General features: G+C 40.4%; 1 protein-coding gene across 14 annotated transcripts in view; it reads right to left on the bottom strand.

Annotated features, from left to right (window-relative positions):
• mtmr4 (myotubularin related protein 4) overlaps window positions 1-23,898 on the bottom strand; it is a 199,489-nt gene that overhangs the window by 91,477 nt on the left and 84,114 nt on the right. For 9 of the 14 annotated variants that reach the window (XR_005944217.1, XM_041197614.1, XM_041197617.1 and 6 more), the window contains 2 exons: window positions 22,311-22,400; window positions 2,852-2,968 (listed from right to left, as the gene is read on the bottom strand). Coding sequence is in view for 10 of the 14 variants with exons in the window: in XM_041197614.1 (XP_041053548.1) it covers window positions 2,852-2,968; window positions 22,311-22,400 (207 nt within the window). In the remaining 4 variants the exon portion in view is untranslated. Of the gene's footprint in view, window positions 1-2,851; window positions 2,969-10,891; window positions 10,973-22,310; window positions 22,401-23,898 lie in introns of all 14 variants that reach the window. The other 5 variants (XM_041197625.1, XM_041197627.1, XM_041197626.1 and 2 more) reach the window with 2 other exon arrangements.

Here is a 23,898-nt window from a genome sequence, read left to right as displayed (position 1 = left end):
CCTGCACCCCATGGAGAGCAGTTCAAGAAGGCAGCTCACCATTTTCTCAAGGGTAATTAAGGTTGGGCAACAAATTCTGGCCTTGCCAGTGACATCCACATCCCATGAAAGAATTAAAAACAGTTCCCACTCCTTTGGTACTGTCTACTCTTTAAAATCTGCTACCATTCCTCAAAAAGCCCATTCTTAACCCCTTGCAAACTACCAATTCATCTCCACTCATCCATTCCTCTCCAAAGTCCTTGAATGTGTTGTCACTCAAATCCATGTCCATCTTTCGGCATTTCCATGTATCAACCTCTCCAATCAGATTTCTGCCCTGTCTCAGCACTGAAACTACCCTGAACAAAGCTACAAATCAAAACCACCATATGAGCGTGACCATGGTGCACCATCACTCCTCATTCTTCTCGACCAGTCTGCAACTTTTTACACACTGACCATTCCATCCTCCTCTGATCACCTCTCCTCCATTATCTAGCTAAATGGGCCTGCTCTTGTCTTGTTTCATTGTTACTGATCCAGTCATATCCAAAGAAGGCTTCTCTTCCAGCTCCCACACCATTATCTCTGGAAACCCCAAGAAACCCTGCCCATGGTTCGCTGCTATTTCTCATGTACATGCCTTCCTTCAGCAGCCTCTCCTGAAAATACATTCCACATTCAGGTTGACGGCACACAACTGTACCTTACCACCATCTCTCTTGATCCCTCCACCGCATCAGCTCATATTGCTGATCCGGCATCCATTATTAAATGAGCAGAAATTTCTTCCAAGTATTGAGAAGACTGAAGCCATCACCTTTGGCACCCACCACAAAATCTGCCCCATACCCATCGATTCCATCCCTCTCCCTGATCAATGTCTTGTGACCAAAGCAGGCCATTCGTAACCACCGTGTCTTATTTGATTCTTAGCTTAGCTTCCAACTCCCATTATCTTCTTGACTAAGACCATCTTTTTTCAACATTGTTAATCTCTTCCTCTATCTCAGCCCATCTGTTGATAAAACCTCATACAATGTTTTTGTAACCTTAACTATTCCAGTACTCTTCTGGATAGCCTCCCATCTTCTGCAATCTATGCTGAGAACAAGTCTCAAGTGGGACTTGAATGCACAGTCCATGACTCAGAGGTGAGAGTGATCTCACTAAGCCAAGGCATACAACCCAAGTTATCACATCATTTTGTTAACATGAATAACTGGACTCCCTACATGGGAAGCCATGCTCACATTGGGTGCAATTACATAGCCAGATATGTAGTCAAGTCAATACAAACATACAGCAAGATGCTATTCTACACCATTAGCAAAGTTATCCGTATCATTTAAATAAAAAATGAATTATAAACTGTCGCTTGGTAGTACAGAACTTGAGTATTTGAGTGCTGAAAAACGAGACAAGCTGTTGAATTTTTTTTGTCTTGCACTAATTCTGATGAGTGCAAGATGAAAAGTTTCAATAGCATGTCTTTTTTCAGCAATACTTGAATTATAAATTGGCAACAATAGTCTCTTCAGTTTACAGTGATGACGTATCAATATCTACATGATTAGAAACACAATTCCTGCAAGATAAACAGGTGGCTGTGTTTCCTCATCCCAGGTTTCCTCATCTTCTATCAAATGTTCTTGAATATCCTGTTCTTCTATTTGCTGGGCCAAAATGAGCAAATAGAACAGATTCAAAGGCAAATGCAAAACCTATTTTAGTACCACTAAAATATTTATAATCAAGATACTTCCTGCCCATTTCCAGATATGTGATTGCTGTGTGGTAACCATGATATCTTGGTTACTATGGTCAGAGCTATGATGTTCAAGCTTGATGCCATTCTGAAATGGCATCCTCAGTCCATCCCAGGCCAGCAATCCCTGGGGGAACTAGGCCATCAAGTTCACCTTGGGCCTACCCGAGGCTAAAGAAAGAGCATATTTTGTTGGCTAGTTCAAAACAGTCAATGTAGTCATTATGGGCAACATCACAAACAGTTTCACTTCATATCGCTGATTGCCATTGCCACCTATTAGTTACTGGGTCTAGTGGACAGGTAACCAAGACTTGGTTTTGTTTTCTAAAAACATTTCTTAGCATGACAACTTGGTCCTCATCGAATATCTATATATATGTTTTCAGCATAACTTCATAATGAGGACAAAGTGCAGGAAGGGATCAGAGTGAGAGACTCTCAGAGGGTACAGTGGTGCTGTTACCTTGGGAGTAGCAGTGATAATTTCAGTGCTTAGCAAAAGTACAGAGTAGACTCCATGTCACACCTTTTAGGGTGAGGAGGAGAAAAAGAAACAGTCAATGAAAATGTATGGGATGTAGAAAGAGACAAGAATAATCACACAGAAGTATCGGAGAATAAATAGGAGCTTAGGGTAAAAGATCAACAGAACAAAGATGGAAAACAAGTGGGAACACAAATTACAGTGTGGGAAGCGAGCAAGTCGACAGATACAGAACCGTAGATCAGCTCAATAGTTGTATTACTAAACTGTAATTTGATCTAAAGAAATGATAGATTTAGTACAATTTCCATGACTGAGTTAGTCCATTTTATTTATTCATCTAAGGAATGCCTCTCTTCAACCCTTCTTTCTCTTTATCACTTTATCTTTCAGTAAATAGTTGTATTTATAAATGCTCAACAGTGAAGAGCTGATCCCTTTTTTGCCAAGTGAATGAACAGAATGTTGGCAGCTGTAAACAGAAGACTAACAGCTCAATTTGATAGTGAATGTAGTAATTCCATTTGGGTCACTTACTTAAAAAATTCTAACACCTGTCAAGATAAGTTAAATTATAGCAGCTTCAGGATGGTATCCAATAAAGTACTGCTTACATTGATTAAAGAATCTTTGTATTTAATGTGCAGTCTGTAATTAGAGATAGCGATTACAGCATCATCTGCACGGCCCAGGTATTCCACACCTTCACCTTGGAGTACTGGAAAAGGCACCTGCAAAGGACAATAACAGAAAATCAAAACTGCACAAGTTATTCACTGTACAACATACTTTTACTTAATACTGATATGAAGCTAGACCACTGCAAGATCACAGTTGCATTGTTTTGTGGAACCAGCAAAAACTCTACCTTCTACTACACTCCTCAGAACTGCCTTGCTATTGCCCAGGTTTACTCCTCGCTACCCATCCTAACTGAGGCTGCTTATTTACTCATTAATCAAATATTGGCATTTCCTGCAGGCAAAACTTCCTAACCTTGTGACAGTTTTTCAGGAATTCTCACTTATAGCAACAGGAGGGCAGAATCAGCATCACATATTATTAACAACATCTAAGAGCATCCTTGCCCTCTGATAAACCGAGTGCTCAAAAAGCTGCAACTTCACTGATTTGGATGAAGAAACTAGTGAGTGATCAGTTCTTTTAATAGTTAAAGTTTCTATTACAAGCAAAATATTTAGAACAGTCTCTGATTCAATTAGAACTAATTATCTTAATTATGTTTTTCTACAGACAATAGAAATGATAAGAGGGTTTCAAAGCACACGAGTACTATTTGAAATAGAGGAAAATGCAAGGGCAATGGGGAGAGATTGAGGAAGTGGGATTAGTTTGAGATGTAAAGCATTGTGGGACATTTTACTATGTTAAAGATGCTATATAAATACAAGCTGTTGCAGTATGGAACCAACACAAACCCGATAGACTGAAAGAATTTCTGCTCAGCTATAACTCTCTACACGTGTACTGACTGGACAACTTTTACAAGCGCAAACAGTAAATAGTTTTATTCTATTTAGTTCACTGAGAAAATAAAAACGTTCCCCATATTTGCTATTCTTGGAATCTAGAGCACAGGAGGAAGGCATTTGACTCATTGCGTTTGTGCCAATAGGCCAAAAGACCTCTTTCTGGACTGCGCATGTTTTTTTACAGCAACAAACCAGTAAGTTGTTGGGAAGTACTCTGCTATTCAGGGCTTAAATGGAACAAACATGACCAAGTTCAGGGTGAGGACACCAATCATTTTTGCAGCACAATTTTAATGAGAAAAATGGACCTTATGAGAACATCTGATTTCTATAATGAGTTTCAAATATACTTTCCAAAGAAGTTCACCAACATGAGGGCTACAGGTCAGTAATTGAACGTCAGCAGTGGGAGAATAGTTAAGATTTTCTTTCTTGTAGAGGTTCTCAGATTTTGAGATGAGGGCATGTAATAGCTGAAGCACAAGTTCATGGGTTATGGACATAATAGGAAATTCCATGATCAATTGAAATCATGTCCAACATGGCACAATTAATACTTGACAGCACTATGGACAGAAAAAAGAACTCTGGTTGCACAGCACTTTTCACATCCACAGGATGTTCCAAAAGTGCTTTCCAGCCAATTGAGTACTTCTAAAGTGTATTCACTGTTGTTTTGTGGGCAAGAATGGCCTAAACCCTGCAAAACAAGGTTCCACAAATGTAAGGTATCACTGGACTTTTTTCAGGGCAATAGCATTACAATTGGGGGTTGGAGGTGGAGCGGGCCGAAGGGGGAGGTGACACAAGCAGAAGAGGTGGAGCGGGTGGAAAGTCTGAAAGCAAACTCAACAGCACTATCCTATCACTGTTGAGGTGGTCAGGTCATTTAAGTTTCAAATGTTCAACTTAGATGAAGCCCAAGCAACTTGTCTAACCTAGTGCTCTCTATGTTCAGTCAACTGAATGCAGATTTCTTTACAAACTGTTTAAGCCAGCCAGCTTTTCATATTCAACAGTTGTCACTGTACATGTGATAGGGTACTTGGCCACCCACCCAAAATAATTAGTGAATTGGTGAAACCTGGACAATTAACAAACTCTACACGGAGGATCTTATTTTCAGTGCATGCGGGTATTGTCTATCCAGAATGAGTTTTCATTTATAAACATGCAAATTACATACAAGTACATGAATTAAGGGCAGGAGTAAGCTATTCAACCCCTCAAGCCTGCTTCTTCAATTGATAAGATCATGGCTGATCTGATTGTAGCCTCAATTCTACTTTCCTGTCTACCCCAAACCCTTTTACTCCCTTGTCAACAGAGAATCTATCTATCTAACTCAGCACTAAATATATTCAATGACCCAGCCTACTGCTCTCTGGGAAAAGAATTCCACCAGCCAACGACCCTCGGGGGATAAAGTTCTTCTCATCTCAGTCTTAAATGGGAGACTCTATTTTTAAACTGTGACCCCTAGTTCTAGTCTGCCCAACAGGGGGAAAAATCCTCTTAGCACCAATCCTGTCAAGTTCACTCAGGGTCTTATATGTTTCAATAAGATCACCTCACATTCTCCCAAACTCCAATGGATAAAGCCCAAACCTTTCCTCATAAGATAACACCTTCATCCCAGGTGTGAGTCGAGTGAACATTCTCTGAACTGCTTTGAAGGCAATTATATCCTTTCTTAGGTAAGGAGACCAAAACTGTACACAGTACTCCAGATGTCTTCCCGCCAATGACCTGTACAATTGCAGCAAAATTTTATATTCCATTCCCCTTGCAGTGAACAACAACATTCCATTTGCCTTCCTATCGCTTGCTTCGCCTGATACCAGCTTTCTGTGATTCATGTACCGGGACTCCCAGATCCCATTGGACTGTAGAGTTTTGCAATCTCTTTCCATTTAAACAGTATTCTGCATTTTATTCTTCCTGAAGTGGACAACCTTACATTTTCCTACATTATACTCCATCTGGCAAATTTTTGCCCACTCACTTTAACTTATCTATATCCCTTTGCAGAATCTTTATACCCTCTTCACAACTTACTCTCCCATCTCCCAGCAAACTTGGCTTATATTCAGTCCCTTCATCCAAGTCAGTGATATAAATTGTAAATAGTTGGGGCCCCAGCACTGATCCCCATGGCATCCCACTAGTTGCACTTTGCCAACCTGAAAATGAGCCATTTATCCTAACCAATCCTCTATCCATGCTAATATGTTCCCCTCAACCATGACTCTTATTTTGCGTAGCAACCTTTGACGTGACACCTCATCAAATGCCTTTTATCCAAGCACCCCACATCTACATGTTCCCCATTATCCATGTTGCTTGTTACTTCCACAAAGAACTCTAAGAAAGTAGCCAAACATAATTTCACTTTCATAAAATTTCACAAAACAAATTATCACATTCTTTGTGGGGGGCGGGGGTGGAATAACTACGATACAGGCCAGATGAACCAAAGATGGATATATACGATAGAGGGGAAGCTTCTGGCCACTGCGAGTAAATGAATTTGACTGTACAGATGATCTTGTATTACTGTTGAGACAGAAACAGATTTCAAGTCAAACATGAATACTTGATATGGGGGAGTTAAGTAACAATCCAGTGACGAGCAATAATAGGTCTTAGAATACGTAAGTAACTCTTTCATTCCCTTAACTTTTTCCAATTCCTGCTTTCACATTTGCACATTCTAGAACTCAACTGCACAAACTGTCGCATCAGAAATCTTAATGCAAACTCAACTCAACTGGTATCTTCAGCTATCATGCCCACAGTGTTAATACATAGTATTGTTATGTCAGGTAACTTTTTCCCATTCAGCTTTAAAACATCCCTCATAAAATGCATTAATTTATATAAAAGGTGAATATGAGCCAACTGTTTCCTGTGATGGGGTTAATTTTTTGATGAGTTCTTTTTTTATTCTGTGCGCAGCTGGGGTAGAACTCCTCAATTCCAGCAGCCCATCCAGGAAGAGAACAGTTACACAACCCCTTTCCTTTAAGAAACTCTATCTTTTATGTAAGTCTATCCTTTTAACAGGACAAAATGTCACTGTTTTTTTTATTCATTCACAGGATGTGGGCTTCACTGGTTGGGCTAGCATTTATTGGCCATCCCTAGTTGCCCTTGAGAAGGTTGTAGTGAGCTGCCTTCTTGAACCCCTGCAGTCTATGTGGTACAGGTATACCCACAGTGCTGTTAGGGAGGGAGTTCCAGGTCTTTGACCCAGCGACCGTGAAGGAATGACGATATATTTCCAAGTCAGGATGGTGAATTACTTGGAGGGGAACCTCCAGGTAATGGTGTTCCAACATTGCGCGCCAAGGCACAAGCCAGTCAGCTCTGAATCAACATCACTGTTGGAAATCAAACATATCAATTGTATTAAGACAAAAGCAAAATACAGCAGAAATAAAAAGCAGAAAATGCTGGAAAAACTCAGCAGGTCAGGCAGCATCTGTGGAGAGAAACAGAGTTAATGTTTCAGGTCAAGTGACAGTTCTGATTAAAGATCACTCAATCTGAAACATTTACTCTGTTTCTCTCCACAGACCTGCTAAGTTTTTCCAACATTTTTTTGCTTTTTAAATCAATTGCATTCATCGCTATCAGAAGAATGATGTGCCGACTTGCACCATCCAGAATCTAAACCACCAGATCAAAGATTCCGGTCAACAAAAATTTAAATTTCAGTCAAGTCCAAAACACACACGATACCCTAATGACCAATATGTGCCATTCAGTAATGGAGAACCTCAACCACACCTCGTGGACTTTCAAAAGCAGTTGAAAGGCTACATAAATGAAGATTACAATAGTTTGAGTTTTTCAATCAACCTGGTGATTCTCCATTTCCATAAGCAGTTAATTAAAACAATTTACACTCCTTCCCACACTGTACAAAAATTCACAGAAGTCTTCTACTCAGTTCCAAGAATGTTGGATCTCTACCTCCCTCAATTTTCTCTCTGCTTACAAGTCCACAGGCTTTTAAATGTCAAGTTAAGCACTGCGCAAATATTAGTACTTAAATTTACCTTATTTTTTGATACAGCCCTGCACCAGGGGCTATTCTCAATTTAAAACAATCACAGCTATGGTAGTATGTTTGAGGACATCTATTCTCCAAATAGTAGTCTATTACCAAGTAGTGCACAGAACATTCAATGGAAAACAAAACTTTTAGTTACTGGATAAATTCATTGAGCTACTTTAATACATTACTTCATTTATTATAATTCCTTATCAACTGCCAATGGACTGCAATTTTGTTGCACTTTGATCAGTTACCTTTATTAAGGAGCACTGCAACACTAATATTCATCAGTAAGAACTATCAAAGGATACATGAATCTAACATCCCTCTGCACTACTTCTCTACTAAACTCAATATAATCTTTATTAATTCATGTTGAATTATGGAAAAGCGCTAGCCGCTTACCTTGTTACCATATTGCATCAATCTGTATTTCTAAAGGAAATGCTTCTGGACCTGCATAAGCCTATGCCTTCTAAGTCTGACAAATGTTCCAGGTCAGTCTAGCGCCCCCCAGTGTAGCTCATTGTCTCAACAACATTTAGCATTTCAGGCAGCTGCTATGTGCAGATTTTCCAGTATTCTGTTAAAATCCCTTCTACATTAGCACTGCTTGTCCTTTTGCTCCCAGTTAAATTCCCTTTTACTACCCTGCCACTAGGTAAAGGTCGTATAAACTGGGTCTGTTCTGTTCAAGTATCTGATTGCACAATGTAACTGCATTTAAAGATTTCTGAAGCTTTATAATGAGGAATACTGAATGGCAAAGTAGAAAAATAATTTGTCTGTAATTTAAATATAAAAACGCTTCTGCACTTTGTTTCTTAACCATCATTGTTATTTAAAAATGTGCCAGCTCTCTGGGCATGACCAAGTTCCAATGAAACGGGTTAAAAGACTACAGTGAATGCGGGTTGGAAATGCATACCTAAACATTTCATTCGTCGGATTGACTGATGAGCTGCTAGCAGATGTGTGCTACATCTCTCCATATGAAGATGCTGTTTTAATCTGATCTTTAATTAAAGCATGGGAATTCCAACTACTTTAATTACTGCAAGTTCGGCAGTACTTTCTCAGTCTACCCAACACAGCACATAATTTTACACGCACAACATGTCTGCAATTTTAACATTACAGGTACTTAACCAGTTGAAGGTCATACAGTTATTCTATCAGGTTAAATCAAATTATCAGAGTTGCTTGTATTTCTTTACAGAGCCTGATCTAAGATTTCATGTGTTGCTCCCAAAGCACTGCAGAAGAACTGACCTCAGTCAATGCTGTTTAATCTATGTGCTGAATTAGCTATCGCACATTGTGGCTCAAAATCATTTATTTTTTCCAGTAACAATCTAGCAGCTGCCAGTACTTGACCCTAGGCATTACATAGCTCAAAATGCACTTTCCTGACACAACACACACTTTGTCGTAAACTTATTGTACTGCTGGGTGTTTCCCTATAATTCCAAATGAGCAGATCAGAAAAAACTTCACAATAAAAAGACTTGCATTTATAATGCAATTTTCACAATCTCAGGACATCCCAAAGTGCTTTACAGTCACTTAAGCATTTTAGGTGCAGTCACTGCTGTTATGTTGAACGTGATACATTATAGAAATCCAGACCAGCAGTACTTTACATCTATTCTCATATTATAGTACTGCTGCCAACTTAAGTTTGGTTCTTTGGTGCTGAATTTGATCATGCACATTCCAGGTAGATTTGACAAGAAAAGCAAATTTTGCTTATGAATTTCTGATTCTGGCTACAAACTTTCTTCAAAAATTGGGTAAGGGCTGTATGAACAACTGATGGCAAAAGTGGATTTTTGGTCTGTATAATAAGCAAGCTGAATCAAAATATTTAGCCTAATGACAATGTCAATGGTGGAGGAAATTTACCTTTGTCAGTGATACTCCCAAGAAGGAGTAACTAGCTCCACCAACAAGTGGTGCTGGATTAATGTTTCAGGATTTCTTATCATGTGCCTACAGGAGGTGGTACCAGTATCATTGTAAAGGAAGCAGTCAAATGCTTTACACAAATATATCTTCTTTGAAAGACAAAACTCAGCTATTCCTTTCCAGAGGCAGAGACAGCAGGTAAATGCCACCAAAGGTGAGAGAACAGTCTGATGGCCGATTGCAATAAGAGTGGGTTAGTTAAGGATATCATTGCCTGGTCAGTCCCTTGGCTAAGCCAGGAAAGAGATCTGCCAGCCCCTGCAGCTCAAACAAATGGGTGTCAGGGAAGTGACAAATAATAATGGCAGAATGCACGGTCGTTTCACTCCTCCCCTCCCAGGCAGATCTCCTCTAGTCACTGGAAAAGACACTGCTAAATCATAGTGATTCTGAATGAAGTACACACTTGGAATTGTTTGAATCTGGAGCCAGCTACAGTTGGAACCACTTTGCAATATGTATGTGAGGCTTTTTTTTTTTTTACAGCTATGGAAGCTACAGTTCTGAAGAAAAAGAATGATTCTAGGAAGTGATTATTCAAAATAAATACAGTCTCAACTATCTGACCTTTTGCCATAGTGGGTGTAGCATACAACGTATAGTTACAAGAAAGAACATGAAGACACTCAAGTTCAGACAGAAAACAATTATGCATAGAATCTAGTGTGAAAACTGTCATCCGTGGGAAAACTCAGTAAACCTATCAATACACACTTGGTAATTAACAGTCCTGACACAACCAGTTCAGCACTGTACATCAGAGATTACAATTTGATATCTGCAGCCTTCTCATGCTCAACAAATTTAAACTTACCCACCCCAATCCTCATGATTCCAAATCTGTCTCAGATTCACGTCCAGATATAGTTCCACAAGAACCAATCATCCTCTAGCATCGAACCCAATTGGCTATTCCTTATGGGGAGCGGATTATTTATTCCACTTAACATCGCCCTTCAACATCTTCAAAACCATGTGTATTTATCACATCAGTTCTGGGCATCTTACAAAGACTTATTACTGTGGCTTATCGTTGTTCACACACATCTATAATTTATTAATTAATAAATCATGTCCTATAGGAATTGCTCTCTCAAGAGAGCCAGCATGGACACAATGGTCCAATTTACCTCTTTCCGTGCTGTAAACTTCAATTGTTCTACATTGTTGTTTCTTGCTCTGAGGGATTTTCACTAAGACTACATTCCTTCCTGAAATAGCAAGACAATTCTGCTTTACACACCTTTATGTACAGAGCTAACAGCGTAACAAACTGCTAAATGTACCAACACTTTGCATGGTAAACTCAGGGGACACACACACAATGTTTCTTGAACAGTTCTGATTGCATATGGCTGGAGTAGTGGTTCCATAAAAGATTCACACTGTGCTTCAAGATCCAAACAGTACACTAATGAAATACATTCCTATGTATAAATTATACAAAGAAAGACTACTGAAGCTGAGTTTGTTTACATCCGACTAAACTGGGCTGGGTGGGGGGGCGGTGAATCTTTATTGATGCATTCAAGTTCCTTAGGGATCAAACAAGTTCTACCTCAACCGTAACACCAGAGAGAATAATTGATGGAGGGTTGATGGGGCTTGGATGAAAGGGTGACTAAATGAAGGTCCATCTAGGAGGGCAGGAGTGAAGTTTATGTGCAGTCTGCCATTATTCTTTATTACATTCCTGGCTTCTATTTGTAAGGCCTGGAAGGCGGTGGCAGATTCCATTTCTTTGGTGTTGGATTGCTCAGGCCAAAAGACTGGTCAGACAGCAATATCCACAACTACCCTACTCTTATCACAGTCAGCCACTGTCATGAAGCTATTAATGTATATAATCTTATTGGAATTTTTTTTTTAAATAGAGGTTTAGTCTATGGGTGTGTCTTAATTGGATTAAAGCCAGTAGTCTGGGTGCTTTGATGTGTACTAGTTTTGAGATGTAAGAGAGGTAGAGAGCATTTGCAATTTTTTGAATAGAACATTCAAGAAGGTGGTTGAAATCTGGCACCAAGCTAGCAGAGACCAAGCAATACGTTTATATTACTAATAAAATTGGTACTATGAAAGGGGCTTTATTGTTAGAAGAGGTAGAGGTAAAGGGAGTGGAAATTTACATTCAATGAACTGTGCTAGGTATAACAGACAGCAATTTTGTGTGTGCAGGGCAGAGGCTATGTAAGATCAAAGCAGCTGTCAGCCTACAACAGTCTCCACAAGAGTCAAAGTGAAAGGAATCTCATTTTGAATTTGTAAGGTGAAAATGTTTTGCCTGGTGTCTGCTGAAAGTCTATGAGTTGCCGTTGCCTTAATGGAGATTAGTTTGGGAATTTGTTAAAAGGTATGATAGTAGTAATTTGTAGCCATGTGTATATGCTTAACTTGTGTAAATGAATAAATGTCTCATATATTTTGATATAAAACGTCTCGAGAACAGGTGGCCTGATTCCTGAATTTAGAGCTGCATCTCAAACACACAAAAATAAAAATATAGGTTACAACAGTTAGGAATTTTAAATAACTCAGCTTTACCAACTGCTAGATCACAACAGCCACCAAGCTGTTCATCCAACTTTGTGGCATTTACCTGCTGTCTCCGCCTCCAAATAGAAATAGTTGAGTTTTGTCATTTATAAGAGATATAATTGTAGTGCTACATAAGTAAAAGCCTTTAATTAAGTTCAGCCCCATGTTACACAAAGAGAATCCAGTTGTACCATAGAGGGACAGCAAACACATAGTTCAATGCTTCACTACACAATAGCACCCATATCAGTGAAATTATAACACAGAGGGCAGTCATTCATGTGTGCTATTTCTTTAATGACTCTAAACGTTGCCTTTGCCTTGTGCCACATGTAATTTATTTTCTAATTGCAAAGTGAAGTGGTAATGCAAAATACTTCAATAGCATATCATGTTTAGTGTAAAACTCTCACAACAGGTACACCCGAACTGTGTAAAACACCCAGTAGTACCAGGTAAGCAATACCGAAGTGAAACACTTTAATTATAGATCGGTCATTTGTGACACAGTGAAATAAATCAGGGGTCACTGCCAGTTATATTGCCCCAATTTTTTCTTGTATGTTGGGACATATAAGGTATGCTCAAGTATGTTCTGCTGTGATTCAAAAATTGGAAGTATAAAAAGTGACAAATAATTAGTTTTGACAGCCATTTTATGGCGAGTGCTCTCATTTTTGATTCTCAAGACAATTACCATTTCTGAATTAGTCCAGGAGGCTGTTTGGCCAGTGCTGTTTGAGCTGCTTCATGAAAAGAAAGAAAGGCTTGCATTTATATAACATCTTTCATGATCTCAGGAAATTCCAATGCGTTTTACACAAATGAAGTGTTTTTGAAATGTTGTCACTGCTATAATGTAGGAAAGCGCTCACTCTCCATTCCAGCCCTGCCTGCTATGAATGTGGCTTACTTATATTTGTTCTTTGTTTCCAATGATGTTTAGTTAAAAAACAATTGTAATAGAACTGAGATGTGCACTGCATCAGCACAGAAGGAGGCATGGCTGCCAATAATGCTGCATTCTTACAGCCCTACTGATGTGGCAGTGAGGATTTTTAGTTTTAGTTATGAATTATTAGAAGATGAATGCAAGGTTTTCTGCTGCAGCTGGTTAAAGTAGTAAAATCCTGTTCATTACAGTCAAAATCTAATTGATTGGGATATGATTGTGAGGAACTCCACAATATCCTGCACTTCAACAGGGTGTCAATCAAGCCATGAAGCTTTGGTCATCCTATGGTTAGGACAATTACATTCATACCATTCCTGTAACATGTGGTTGTGAGTTTGACAGAAGTTCCAGCAAGAAATCTAACAAATTGACTGAAAAATAATTTTTTGCAGCTGAAAGATCCCGGATTTAGCTTCCTAAAGTGCAAAGTTAATTTAATCTTATCAACACACATTATTCATAGTTACATATTTTAAGTAGTAGATTGGAGTTTACTGGAGATGGGCAGGTGCTCTGACATTTACAGCAGAGGTGGACAGGGGCCACTAAAGCGAAGAATGAGGAAAGTTAAATTTTATTGCACCGCTCTCATTGAGCACTCACAGCTGCTCCTCTCCGTTAGACAAGACAGTTTTGTATTCTAATGTTGTAGATTAGTGGTGACCCCTCCATCAACAATTCAAAATCTGAAGAAATGAGACTCCACATTTATAAGTGTTCACTTTCTGGGCAAGAGATGTTGTTTGGCAGTTACTAACAATTCTCACATCATGCCGGTATGGATTGAGAATTACTTAATGGGCAGAAAACAGAGTAGGAATAAATGGGTCATTCTCAGGTTGGCAGGCTGTGACTAGTGGAGTACTGCAAGAGCCCCAGCTATTCACAAATTATATTAATGATTTGGATGTGGGGACCAAATGTAATATTTCCAAGTTTGCTGACGACACAGACGAGGTGGGAATGTGAATTGCGAGGAGGATGCCAAGAGGCTTCAAGGGATTTAGACAGGTCAAGTGAGTGGGCAATTACATGGCAGATGGAATATAATGTGCAAAAATGTGAAGTTATCCACTTTGGTAGAAAAAACAGAATTGCAGAGTATTTCTTAAATGGTGAGAGGTTGGGAAGTGTTGATGTCCAAAGGGACCTGTGTGTCCTTGCTCATGAGTCACTGAAAGCTGACATACAGGCGCAGTAAGCAATTAAGGTGGCAAATGGTGGGTTGGCCTTAATTGCAAGACAATTTGAGTAAAGATGTCTTGCTGCAATTGTGTAAAGCCTCGATGAGACCATGCCTAGAGTATTGTGTACAGTTTCAGTCTCCTTATCTAAGGAAGTATATACTTGCCACAGAGGGAGAGAAACAAAGGCTCATTAGACTGATCCCTAGGATGGTGGGATTGCCCTGTGAGGAGCGGTTGAGCAGACTGGGCCTATATCCTCTAGCGTTTAGAAGTATGAGAGGTGGTCTCATTGAAACATATCAATTTCTTACAGGCATTTGCATGGAGGATGTTTTCCCTGGCTCAGGGTTGGTGGCGGCGGGGGTTGTGGAGGTGGGGGGTTGGTGGGGGGGGGGGGTCTAGAACCAGGAGACAGAGTCTCAGAATAAGAACTCTTTCTTTAAAGGGGAAAAAAATTGAAGAAAGTTGAAAGTGGGATACAAAGATTGTGTCTGTCCAGCAGTGGAAAATTATCGGAAAGTTTTTTTTTACAAAAAAATAAGCTATTCCAAAATAGAAAGGAATGAAGTGGATGGAAGAAATTGGCAGGAAAAGGGAAGATAGTTACTGCTCAAAGATGCCGAAGTTAAAGTGAATACCAGAATGCCAGGGAGATGCCAGGACAATTCAGAACAGAGTATGAGGCTGGAGATAAAGGAGGGAGTAGGAGCTGGAGGGGAGGAGTTTAGGTGTTGAGGCCCATGGAAGCTGGGATCACATTTTCAGATGTTTGGAAGTTGCTGGTTGTATGCAGCATCCTGTTGGACTAGGAACTTACAGCTTGTGGTGGAGCCCACTAGGGAATAGGCAATTCTAGATTTAGTGATGTGTAATGAGGCAGATTTGATAAGGGAACTTAAGGTGAAGGAACCCTTAGGAGGAAGTGACCATAATATGATAGAATTTACCCTGCAATTTGAGAAGAAAAAGCTGGAATCAGATGTAACGGTATTACAGTTGAATAAAGGCAACTACAGAGGCATGAGGGAGGAACTGGCCAGAATTGACTGGGAGATGAGCCTAGCAGGAAAGACAATGGAACAGCAAAATCAGGAATTTCTGGGAGTAATTTGGGAGACACAGCAACAATTCATCCCTGGGAAGAAGAAGCATACTAAAGGGAGGACGAGGCAACCATAGCTGACAAGGGAAGGGACAGCGTAAAAGCTAAAGAGAAAGCATACAATGCGGCGAAGAGCAGTGGGAAACCAGGGGATTGGGAAGCCTACAAAGACCAACAGAGGACAACTAAAAAAGAAATAAGGAGGGAGAAGATTAAATATGAGGGTAAACTAGCCAGTAATATAAAAGAAGATTGCAAGAGTTTTTTTTAGATATATAAAGGATAAGAGAGAGGCAAAAGTGGACATTGGGCCGCTGGAAAATGACACTGGAAAAGTAGTAGTGGGGCACAAAGGAATGGCGGAGGAACTGAATAGGTACTTTGCGTCAGTCTTCACAGTGGAAGACATGAGTGACATCCCCAAAGTTCAAGAGAGTCAGGGGGCAGAGGTGAGTATGGTGGCCATTACCAAGGAGAAGGTGCTAGGAAAACTGAAAGGTCTGAAGATGAAAATGGACCAGATGGATTACACCCCAGGGTTCTGAAGGAGATAGCTGAAGAGATAGTGGAGGCGTAAGTGGCGATCTTTCAGGAATCACTGGAGCCAGGGAGGGTCCCAGAGGATTGGAAAATCGCTAATGTAACCCCCCTGTTTAAGAAGGGAGTGAGGCAAAAGACGGGAATTTACAGGCCAATTAGCCTGACCTCAGTTGTTGGTAAGATTTTAGAGTTCATTATTAAGGATGAGATTTCAGAATACTTGGAAGTGTATGGTAAAATAGGGCAAAGTCAGCATGGTTTTATCAAGGGGAGGTCATGCCTGACAAATCTGTTAGAATTCTTTGAGGAGGTAACGAGTGGGTTAGACAAAGGAAAGCCAATGGATGTTATCTACTTGGACTTCCAGAAGGCCTTTGACAAGGTGCCGCACAGGGGGCTGCTCAGTAAGAAAAGAGCCCATGGTGTTAGAGGCAAGGTACTAGCATGGATAGAAGATTGGCTGTCTGGCAGGAGGCAGAGAGAGGGGATAAAGGGGTCCTTCTCAGGGTGGCAGCCGGTGACTAGTGGAGTTCCACAGGGGTCAGTGTTGGGACCACAACTTTTCACTTTATACATTAATGATCTAGATGAAGGAACTGAGGGCATCCTGGCTAAGTTTGCAGATGATATAAAGATAGGCAGAGGGACAGATAGCATTGAAGAGGTGGGGAGGCTGCAGAAGGATTTGGACAGGTTAGGAGAATGGGCAAAGAAGTGGCAGATGGAATACAACGTGGGGAGGTGTGAGGTCATGCACTTTGGTAGGAAGAATAGAGGCATAGACTATTTTCTAAATGGGGAGAGAATTCAGAAATCTGGAGTGCAAAGGGACTTGGGAGTCCTAGTCCAGGATTCTCTTAACGTTAACTTGCAGGTTGAGTCGGTAGTTAGGAAGGCAAATGCAGTGTTGGCATTTATTTCCAGAGGACTAGAATATAAAAGCAGGGATGTGCTGCTGAGGCTTTATAAGGCTCTGGTCAGACCACATTTAGAATATTGTGAGCAATTTTGGGCCCCATATCTCAGGAAGGATGTGCTGGCCCTGGAGAGGGTCCAGAGGAGGTTCACGAGAATGATACCAGGAATGAAAGGCTTAACATATGAGGAACATTTGAGGACTCTGGGTCTATACTCGATGGAGTTTAGAAGGATGAGGGGGGATCTGATTGAAACTTACAGAACACTGAAAAGCCTGGATAGAGTGCACGTGGGGAAAATGTTTCCATTAGTAGGAGAGACTAGGACCCGAGGGCACAGCCTCAGAGTAAAGGGAAGACCTTTTAGATTAGAAATGAGGAGAAACTTCTTTAGCCAGAGAGTGGTGAATCTATGGAATTCATTGCCACAGAAGGCTGTGGAGGCCAGGTCATTGAGTGTATTTAAGACCAGGATAGATAGGTTCTTGATTGGTAAGGGGATCAGAGGTTACGGGAAGAAGGCGGGAGAATGGGGTTGAGAAACTTATCAGCCATGATTGAATGGCGGAGCAGACTCAATGGGCCGAATGGTCTAATTTCTGCTCCTATGTCTTATGGTAAGCCACTTAGGACATACGAACATATGAAATAGGAGAAGTAGGCCATTCAGCCCCTCGAACCTGCTCCGCCATTCAGTAAGATCATGGCTGATCTGTTTGTATTTCGAGTTCTATATTCCTATCTACCCCCAATAATCTTTGATTCCCTTGCCTAACAAGAATTTAATTACAAAAACAAAAACAAAATTACCTGGAAAAACTCCAGTTCTGCTGAAGGGTCATGAGGACTTAAAACGTCAACTCTTTTCTTCTCCGCCGATGCTGCCAGACCTGCTGAGTTTTTCCAGGTAATTCTGTTTTTGTTTTGGATTTCCAGCATCCGCAGTTTTTTGTTTTTAAGAATTTAACTACATCTGCCTTAAAAATATTCAGCGACCCCGTTTCCACTGCCTTCTGAGGCAGAGTTCCAAAGTCGCACAACCCTCAGAAAAAATTTCTCCTCATCCGTGTCCTAAAGGGCGACCCCTAATTTTAAAACAGTGCCCCCTAGTTCTGGACTCACCTACAAGAGGAAACATCCTTTCCATGTCCACCTTGTCAAGACCATTCAGGATGTTACATACTTCAATCAAGTCACCCCTCACTCTTCTAAACTCCAGTGGAAACAAGCCCAGCCTGTCCAACCTATCCTCAGAAGGCAACCCGTTCATTCCAGGTATCAATCTAGAAAACTTCCTCTGAACCGCCTCCAACATATTTATATCCTTCCTTAAATAAGGAGACCCAAAATGCACACACTATTCGAGATGCAGTCTCACCAATGCCCTGTATAAAGCACAACATCCTTACTTTTATGTTCAATTCCTCTTGTAATAAAGGATAGCATTCCATTAGCTTTCTTGATTACATGCGGCACCTGCATACTAACTTTCGTGACTCATGCACAAGAACACCCAGATACCTCAGCACCTCTGAATTTTGCAGTCATTCTCCTTTTAAGTAATACTCTGCTTTTTTATTCTTCTTGCCAATGTGAACAACCTCACATTTTCCCACACTATACTCCACTTGCCAGATTTTTGCCCACTCACTCAACTTATCCATATCTGTCTGCAAACTCACGTTGTCTTCACAACATACTTTCCTACCTATCTTTGTGGCATTTACAAATTTAGCTACCCTGCCTTCACTTCGCTCATTTAAGCCATTGATATAAATTGTAAAAAGTTGAGGCCCCAGCACAAATCCCTGCGGAACCCCACTAGTCACATCCTACCAATTAGACAAAGGCCCATTTAGGCAACACTGTTTTCCGCCAGCCAGCCAATCCTCTATCCAGGCTAATATGTTACCCTCTATACCATAAGCTTTTATCTTCCTCAATAACCTTTGATGTGGCACCTTATCAAATGTCATCTGGAGATCCAAGTACAGTACGTCTACAAGCATCTCTTTATCCACAGTACATGTTACTCCTCAAAGAACTCTCATAATTTGGTTAAACACGATTTTCCTCTCACAAAGCCATGCTGACTCTTTCCAATTATCTCAAGTTTTTCTAAGTGCCCAGCTATAATCTCTTTAATGATCAATTCCAACACCTTCCCCACAACAGACATCAAGCTAACTGGCCTATAGGTTCCTGTTTGCTGCCTCCCTCCCTTCTTAAATAGAGGGGTTATATTTGCTACTTTCCTGTATGGTGGAACCTTTCCAGAATCTAGGAAATTTTGGAAAATTAGCGCCAACTCATCTACTATCTCAATTGCCACTCTTTTAAGACCCTAGGATGAAGTCCATCTGGACCCAAAGACTTGTCAGCCCAAAGCTCCATCAGCTTGCTTAGTACTTCTTCCCTAGTGATTGTAATTTCACCAAGCTCCTCTCTCTCCTCCACCTCCTGATTTATAGCTATTACTGGAATATTTTTTATATCCTCTATAGTGAAACCCGGAGCAAAATATTTGTTCATGCCATCTGCCATTTCCTTATTATCTACTATTAACTCCCCATTCTCACTCTCTAGAGGACCAACACTCATTTTACTTCTCTTCCTGTTTAAATAAGTGTAGAAACTCTTGCTATCAGTTTTTACATTTCTAGCTAGCTTCCTCATATACTCCAATTTCTTTCTCCTGATTAACCTTTTAATCATTCTTTGCCGTTCTTTATATTCTGACCTGCCACTCAACTTTGCGCATTATATGCTTTTTCCTTAAATTTGATGCTTTCCCTAACTTCTTTAGTTAATCACTGATGGTGGGTCCTCCCCTTAGAATTTTTCTCTATAGTTGTATACTTATTCTGAGTATTTTGAAAAATCCCCTTAAATGTCTGCTTTTCTATTGGTCTAATCCCTAGCCTAGTATCCCAGTTCACTTCATCTCAGTTTTCATGTCCACATAATTGCCCTTATTTAAGTTTAAAACACTATTCTTTCACCCACTCTTCTCCCTTCCATACTGATGCAAAATTCAATCATATTGTGGTCACTGCTACCTAGGGGTGCTTTTACCCTGAGGTCACTAATTAATCCTGTCACATTACACAATATCAAGTTTAATAAAACCTGCTCTCCGGTTGGTTCCAGAATGTGATCTAAGAAACTCTCTCAAAAGCATTCTATGAACTCCTCAAACATGCTACTACTGCCAATCTGATATTTTTCCAGGTTATATGTAGATTAAAGTCACCCATTATTATTGCCATCCCTTTATCACAAGCAATATTTCTCCTTGTATATCTTGTCCTATATTGTAGTTACTGTTAGGGGGCTTGTAGACCACTTCCACTAATGTCTTCTTTTTCCTCATCTCCACCCAAACCGATTCTAGATCCCGATTTCCTGAAACAAGGTCCTCTCTAACTATTGCATAAATGCCATCCTTGATTAACAGTGCAACCCCTCCACGTTTACTTAGCTTCCTGTTCTTTCTTGAAGGTGATATACCCCTCACTATCCAGGACCCAATACTTGTCATCCTGCAGCTACATCTCTGTAATGGCTATCAGATCATATTTATTTACTTCAATGTGCACTATCAATTTGTTTACTTTGTTATGAACACTACTTGCAGATACAGAGCCTTCAGTTTTGTATTTTTGTTGTCTTTGTGACATCCAGTCTTGATTTTTAGTGTATTCTTGTTTTTTTTACCTCTGTCCCTTCCTGCCATTCTCTGACCCTCATTTCCCACATTACTATTCTCTTACCTTGTCTCTATTCTTTGATATATCACGTTTTTCATAATTGACTGAGGACTGAGATGAGGAGGAATTTCTTCACTCAGAGGGTGATAAATCTTTGGAATTTTCTACCCCAGAGGATTATGGAGGCTGTCATTGACCATATTCAAGACAGAGATCGATAGATTTCAAGATATTAAATATATCAAGGGATATGGAGACAATGTGGGAAAATGGCATGGAGATCAAATATCAGCCATGATCTAGTTGAATGGCAGAGCAGGCAAGAGGGGCCAAATGGCTACTCCCGCTCCTATTTCCTAAGTTCCTACCAAGAGTTCCTACCAACATGTTAATTTACAGATGTAACTTTGTGTGGTAAGTTGAATGGGCATTTAATGTATAAAGGCAGAGTTGTGCAAATTGGCCAGCAACATATGGTGATTCACCATTCATGGGATTTCTCTTCCTCACCACATGTTGCTAGTCAATTTGCACTTTAACGAGTGCGTTGCTCAGTCACCATAATTTTTCAGCAAAACTGGACCTACATGTATTATCCTGTTGCCCTGGCTGAAATGTGCTAGTTCAGGATAAAAAGATATTGAATGGCTTAGTGCTATATTAGTCAGCCTTTTTAACTCACCACATAAGGGGAATCCAGCTATATCACAAAGGGAGAGCAAACACGTAGTTCAGGGTAGTGTTGAACAGCAGCACCCGTATCATTGAAATTATAACACAGAAGGAAGCCATTTGGCCTTTCACGTTTGTGCTGCTTCTTCAACTGGATCTACCTATTTTAAATCCTGCCTTTTCCCTGCACTGTTGTAATATTTAATATTGATTATTTTCTGATTACAAAATGAGACACTAATGCAAAATGCTTCAAAAGCATGCCATGTATAATCAGCTGTAGGAGAAGAGTAAACAGAATTAAACTGCTACAGTTGCATTATAACTGGTTCTTTCAGACAATTTAGAAGAGAAATGAAGGAAATTTAGAAAACAAGCTAGGGAATAGAATCCATTACACTTCAAATACAAATGCCACTGATCCCATCCCACTCAGAAGTGCCAAAGCACAAAGTCTTAACAAAAATGACAGGCAGTTTTTGTTCAGCATGTTCACTAGGATAGTATGACATCTAATTTTAATGCTCACAAAAGGTGCACTTGAACAATGTAAAACATCCAGTAGTACTAGATAAATGACATCTAAGTGAAGTGCTCTAATTATAAATTTGTCACTTTGATATAGTAGAATAAGGTAGGAATGACCAAGTAGTAGTAATGACCCGATTCTTCGTGCATTGGGACAGATATGCTCAAGGCGTATGGTGTGTATCATTAAAGGGGCATGCAATGCATATCATGATGCCATGATATACATAGTGTGTCACCATCAGGTGAAAGTAAAGGAAAGCTTTAGCATGCTAAGTGTAACTTTGGATTGAATGGAAAATGGGGAAGGGAAGCTAGGCAGGCTGTGCCACACCCTGTAGCAGGACACACTCCTGGGAACATTGGAATTATCATCAGTGAGCAATATCATTGCAGACAGTACCTGTAGGTCCTCCTCCTCTTTCACCAGCTCCTTCCGTGGGAATAGGTCCTTGGCCTGGATGTACTCCAAACTGGGTGGCCCCTCCTCACCCTGTCGACAAAAACAGACATGGGTCAGCAAGGTGGATATTGAGTTCAGAACATGCATGGCATGCTTAGAATTGAGGAAACTACAATAGGTAAAATATGTGAACCCATGGAGGTTAAGGATGCTCAGGGAATGCATTTTGATTAAGGACCCATAAATAAACCTCTCTCCCCTAGAGATTACAGCACTTCATAACTATAAGAGTTTGGCTTTAAAATATTGCAAATGAACAATCCAGCTCATCCTCACACTCAAAGTCATTGTCACAGTAGTAGAATCACACAAACTAGAGGGAATGCAAACTCTAATCAGAACTCAGGATGTGTATATTGAACTTAGTACCTGTTTCTTCCTGCCAATCAAAAGTACAACTTACTATCACAGGAATCACAGTCTTACGATCCAGCTAGGGACCAGTGATTTTTTGTTTAAAGTAGATAAAGCTTAAAATTCCAGTTACCCACTATAAGAATAAAGCCACACGATTCCACGGTTTTAAACAAACAAAATAAACTTTACAATACAAAGTCAGAAAAGTAAAACAATTTATAATATCTACCTTTTCCTCTAACATCCAGGATTAACATGAGGTAAATCTGAATTAATAGGCAAACTGTGGTCAAACACACTAAATGGTAGATGCCACCAAGACAGATCGCATGGATTTCTCAGCAACCCACCACTGAGCCACACAATCTTGTCAAAACTCTGTCTCCCTAATGAGGGATTTCAACTCTTCACTTTCAAAGATCTAGCCTCTGAATGTTTTTTAAATTCATGGGGTGTGGGTGTTGCTGGCTAGGCCAGCATTTATTGCCCATCCCTAATTGCCCTTGTTCAAAGAGCATTTTAAGAGTCAGCTATATTGCTGTGGGTCTGGAGTCACATATGGGCCAGACTAGGTAAGGTCAGCAGATTTCCTTCCCTAAAGGACATTACAACAATCGGCAACGATTTCGTGGTCATCACCATCTGCCATGGTGGGATTCAAACCCAGGTCCTTAAGAGTATTCCCCTGGGTCTCTGGAATATTAGTCCAGTGACAATACCACTATGCCACCATCTTCCCCGTTCAAAAGCCGCTCTGACTTGGGCTCAACAACCGCTCACCAACCGATGGTTCAATCTCTTCTCCCAAGACTGCTTTCCACAGGATTCACAAAGCTGCGTTCCCAACTCTAATTACCGACACCCTTCCAACTCTTGCACAGACCTCTAGCTTCACTAGCATTGCCCCGGGTTTCTCCGAACTCCAGTCTCCCAGTTGTACTGAGCTATAAATGGTTCCTTCTGAGCCCTAACCCTCTCCAGCACCGAACCAGAACTTCACCACCTTCTCAGTTCCCCAGGACTTCTCCTGAGACCTAACTGACTAATTCTTCCAGGGCATCTCTGTGAGCTGCAGGCCACACGAGGTCCAAACTACAACCAACAGCTGCTCCAACTGCCCCCAGTACGGACCCTTCCCCTGCTGTCAAGCACTCAGGTAAATTGAAACCAG

The sequence above is a fragment of the Carcharodon carcharias genome, chromosome 10, assembly GCF_017639515.1.
Source record: "Carcharodon carcharias isolate sCarCar2 chromosome 10, sCarCar2.pri, whole genome shotgun sequence".
In the NCBI taxonomy this organism is placed as follows: domain Eukaryota; kingdom Metazoa; phylum Chordata; class Chondrichthyes; order Lamniformes; family Lamnidae; genus Carcharodon; species Carcharodon carcharias.
This window is presented reverse-complemented; position numbering and strand designations above follow the sequence as displayed.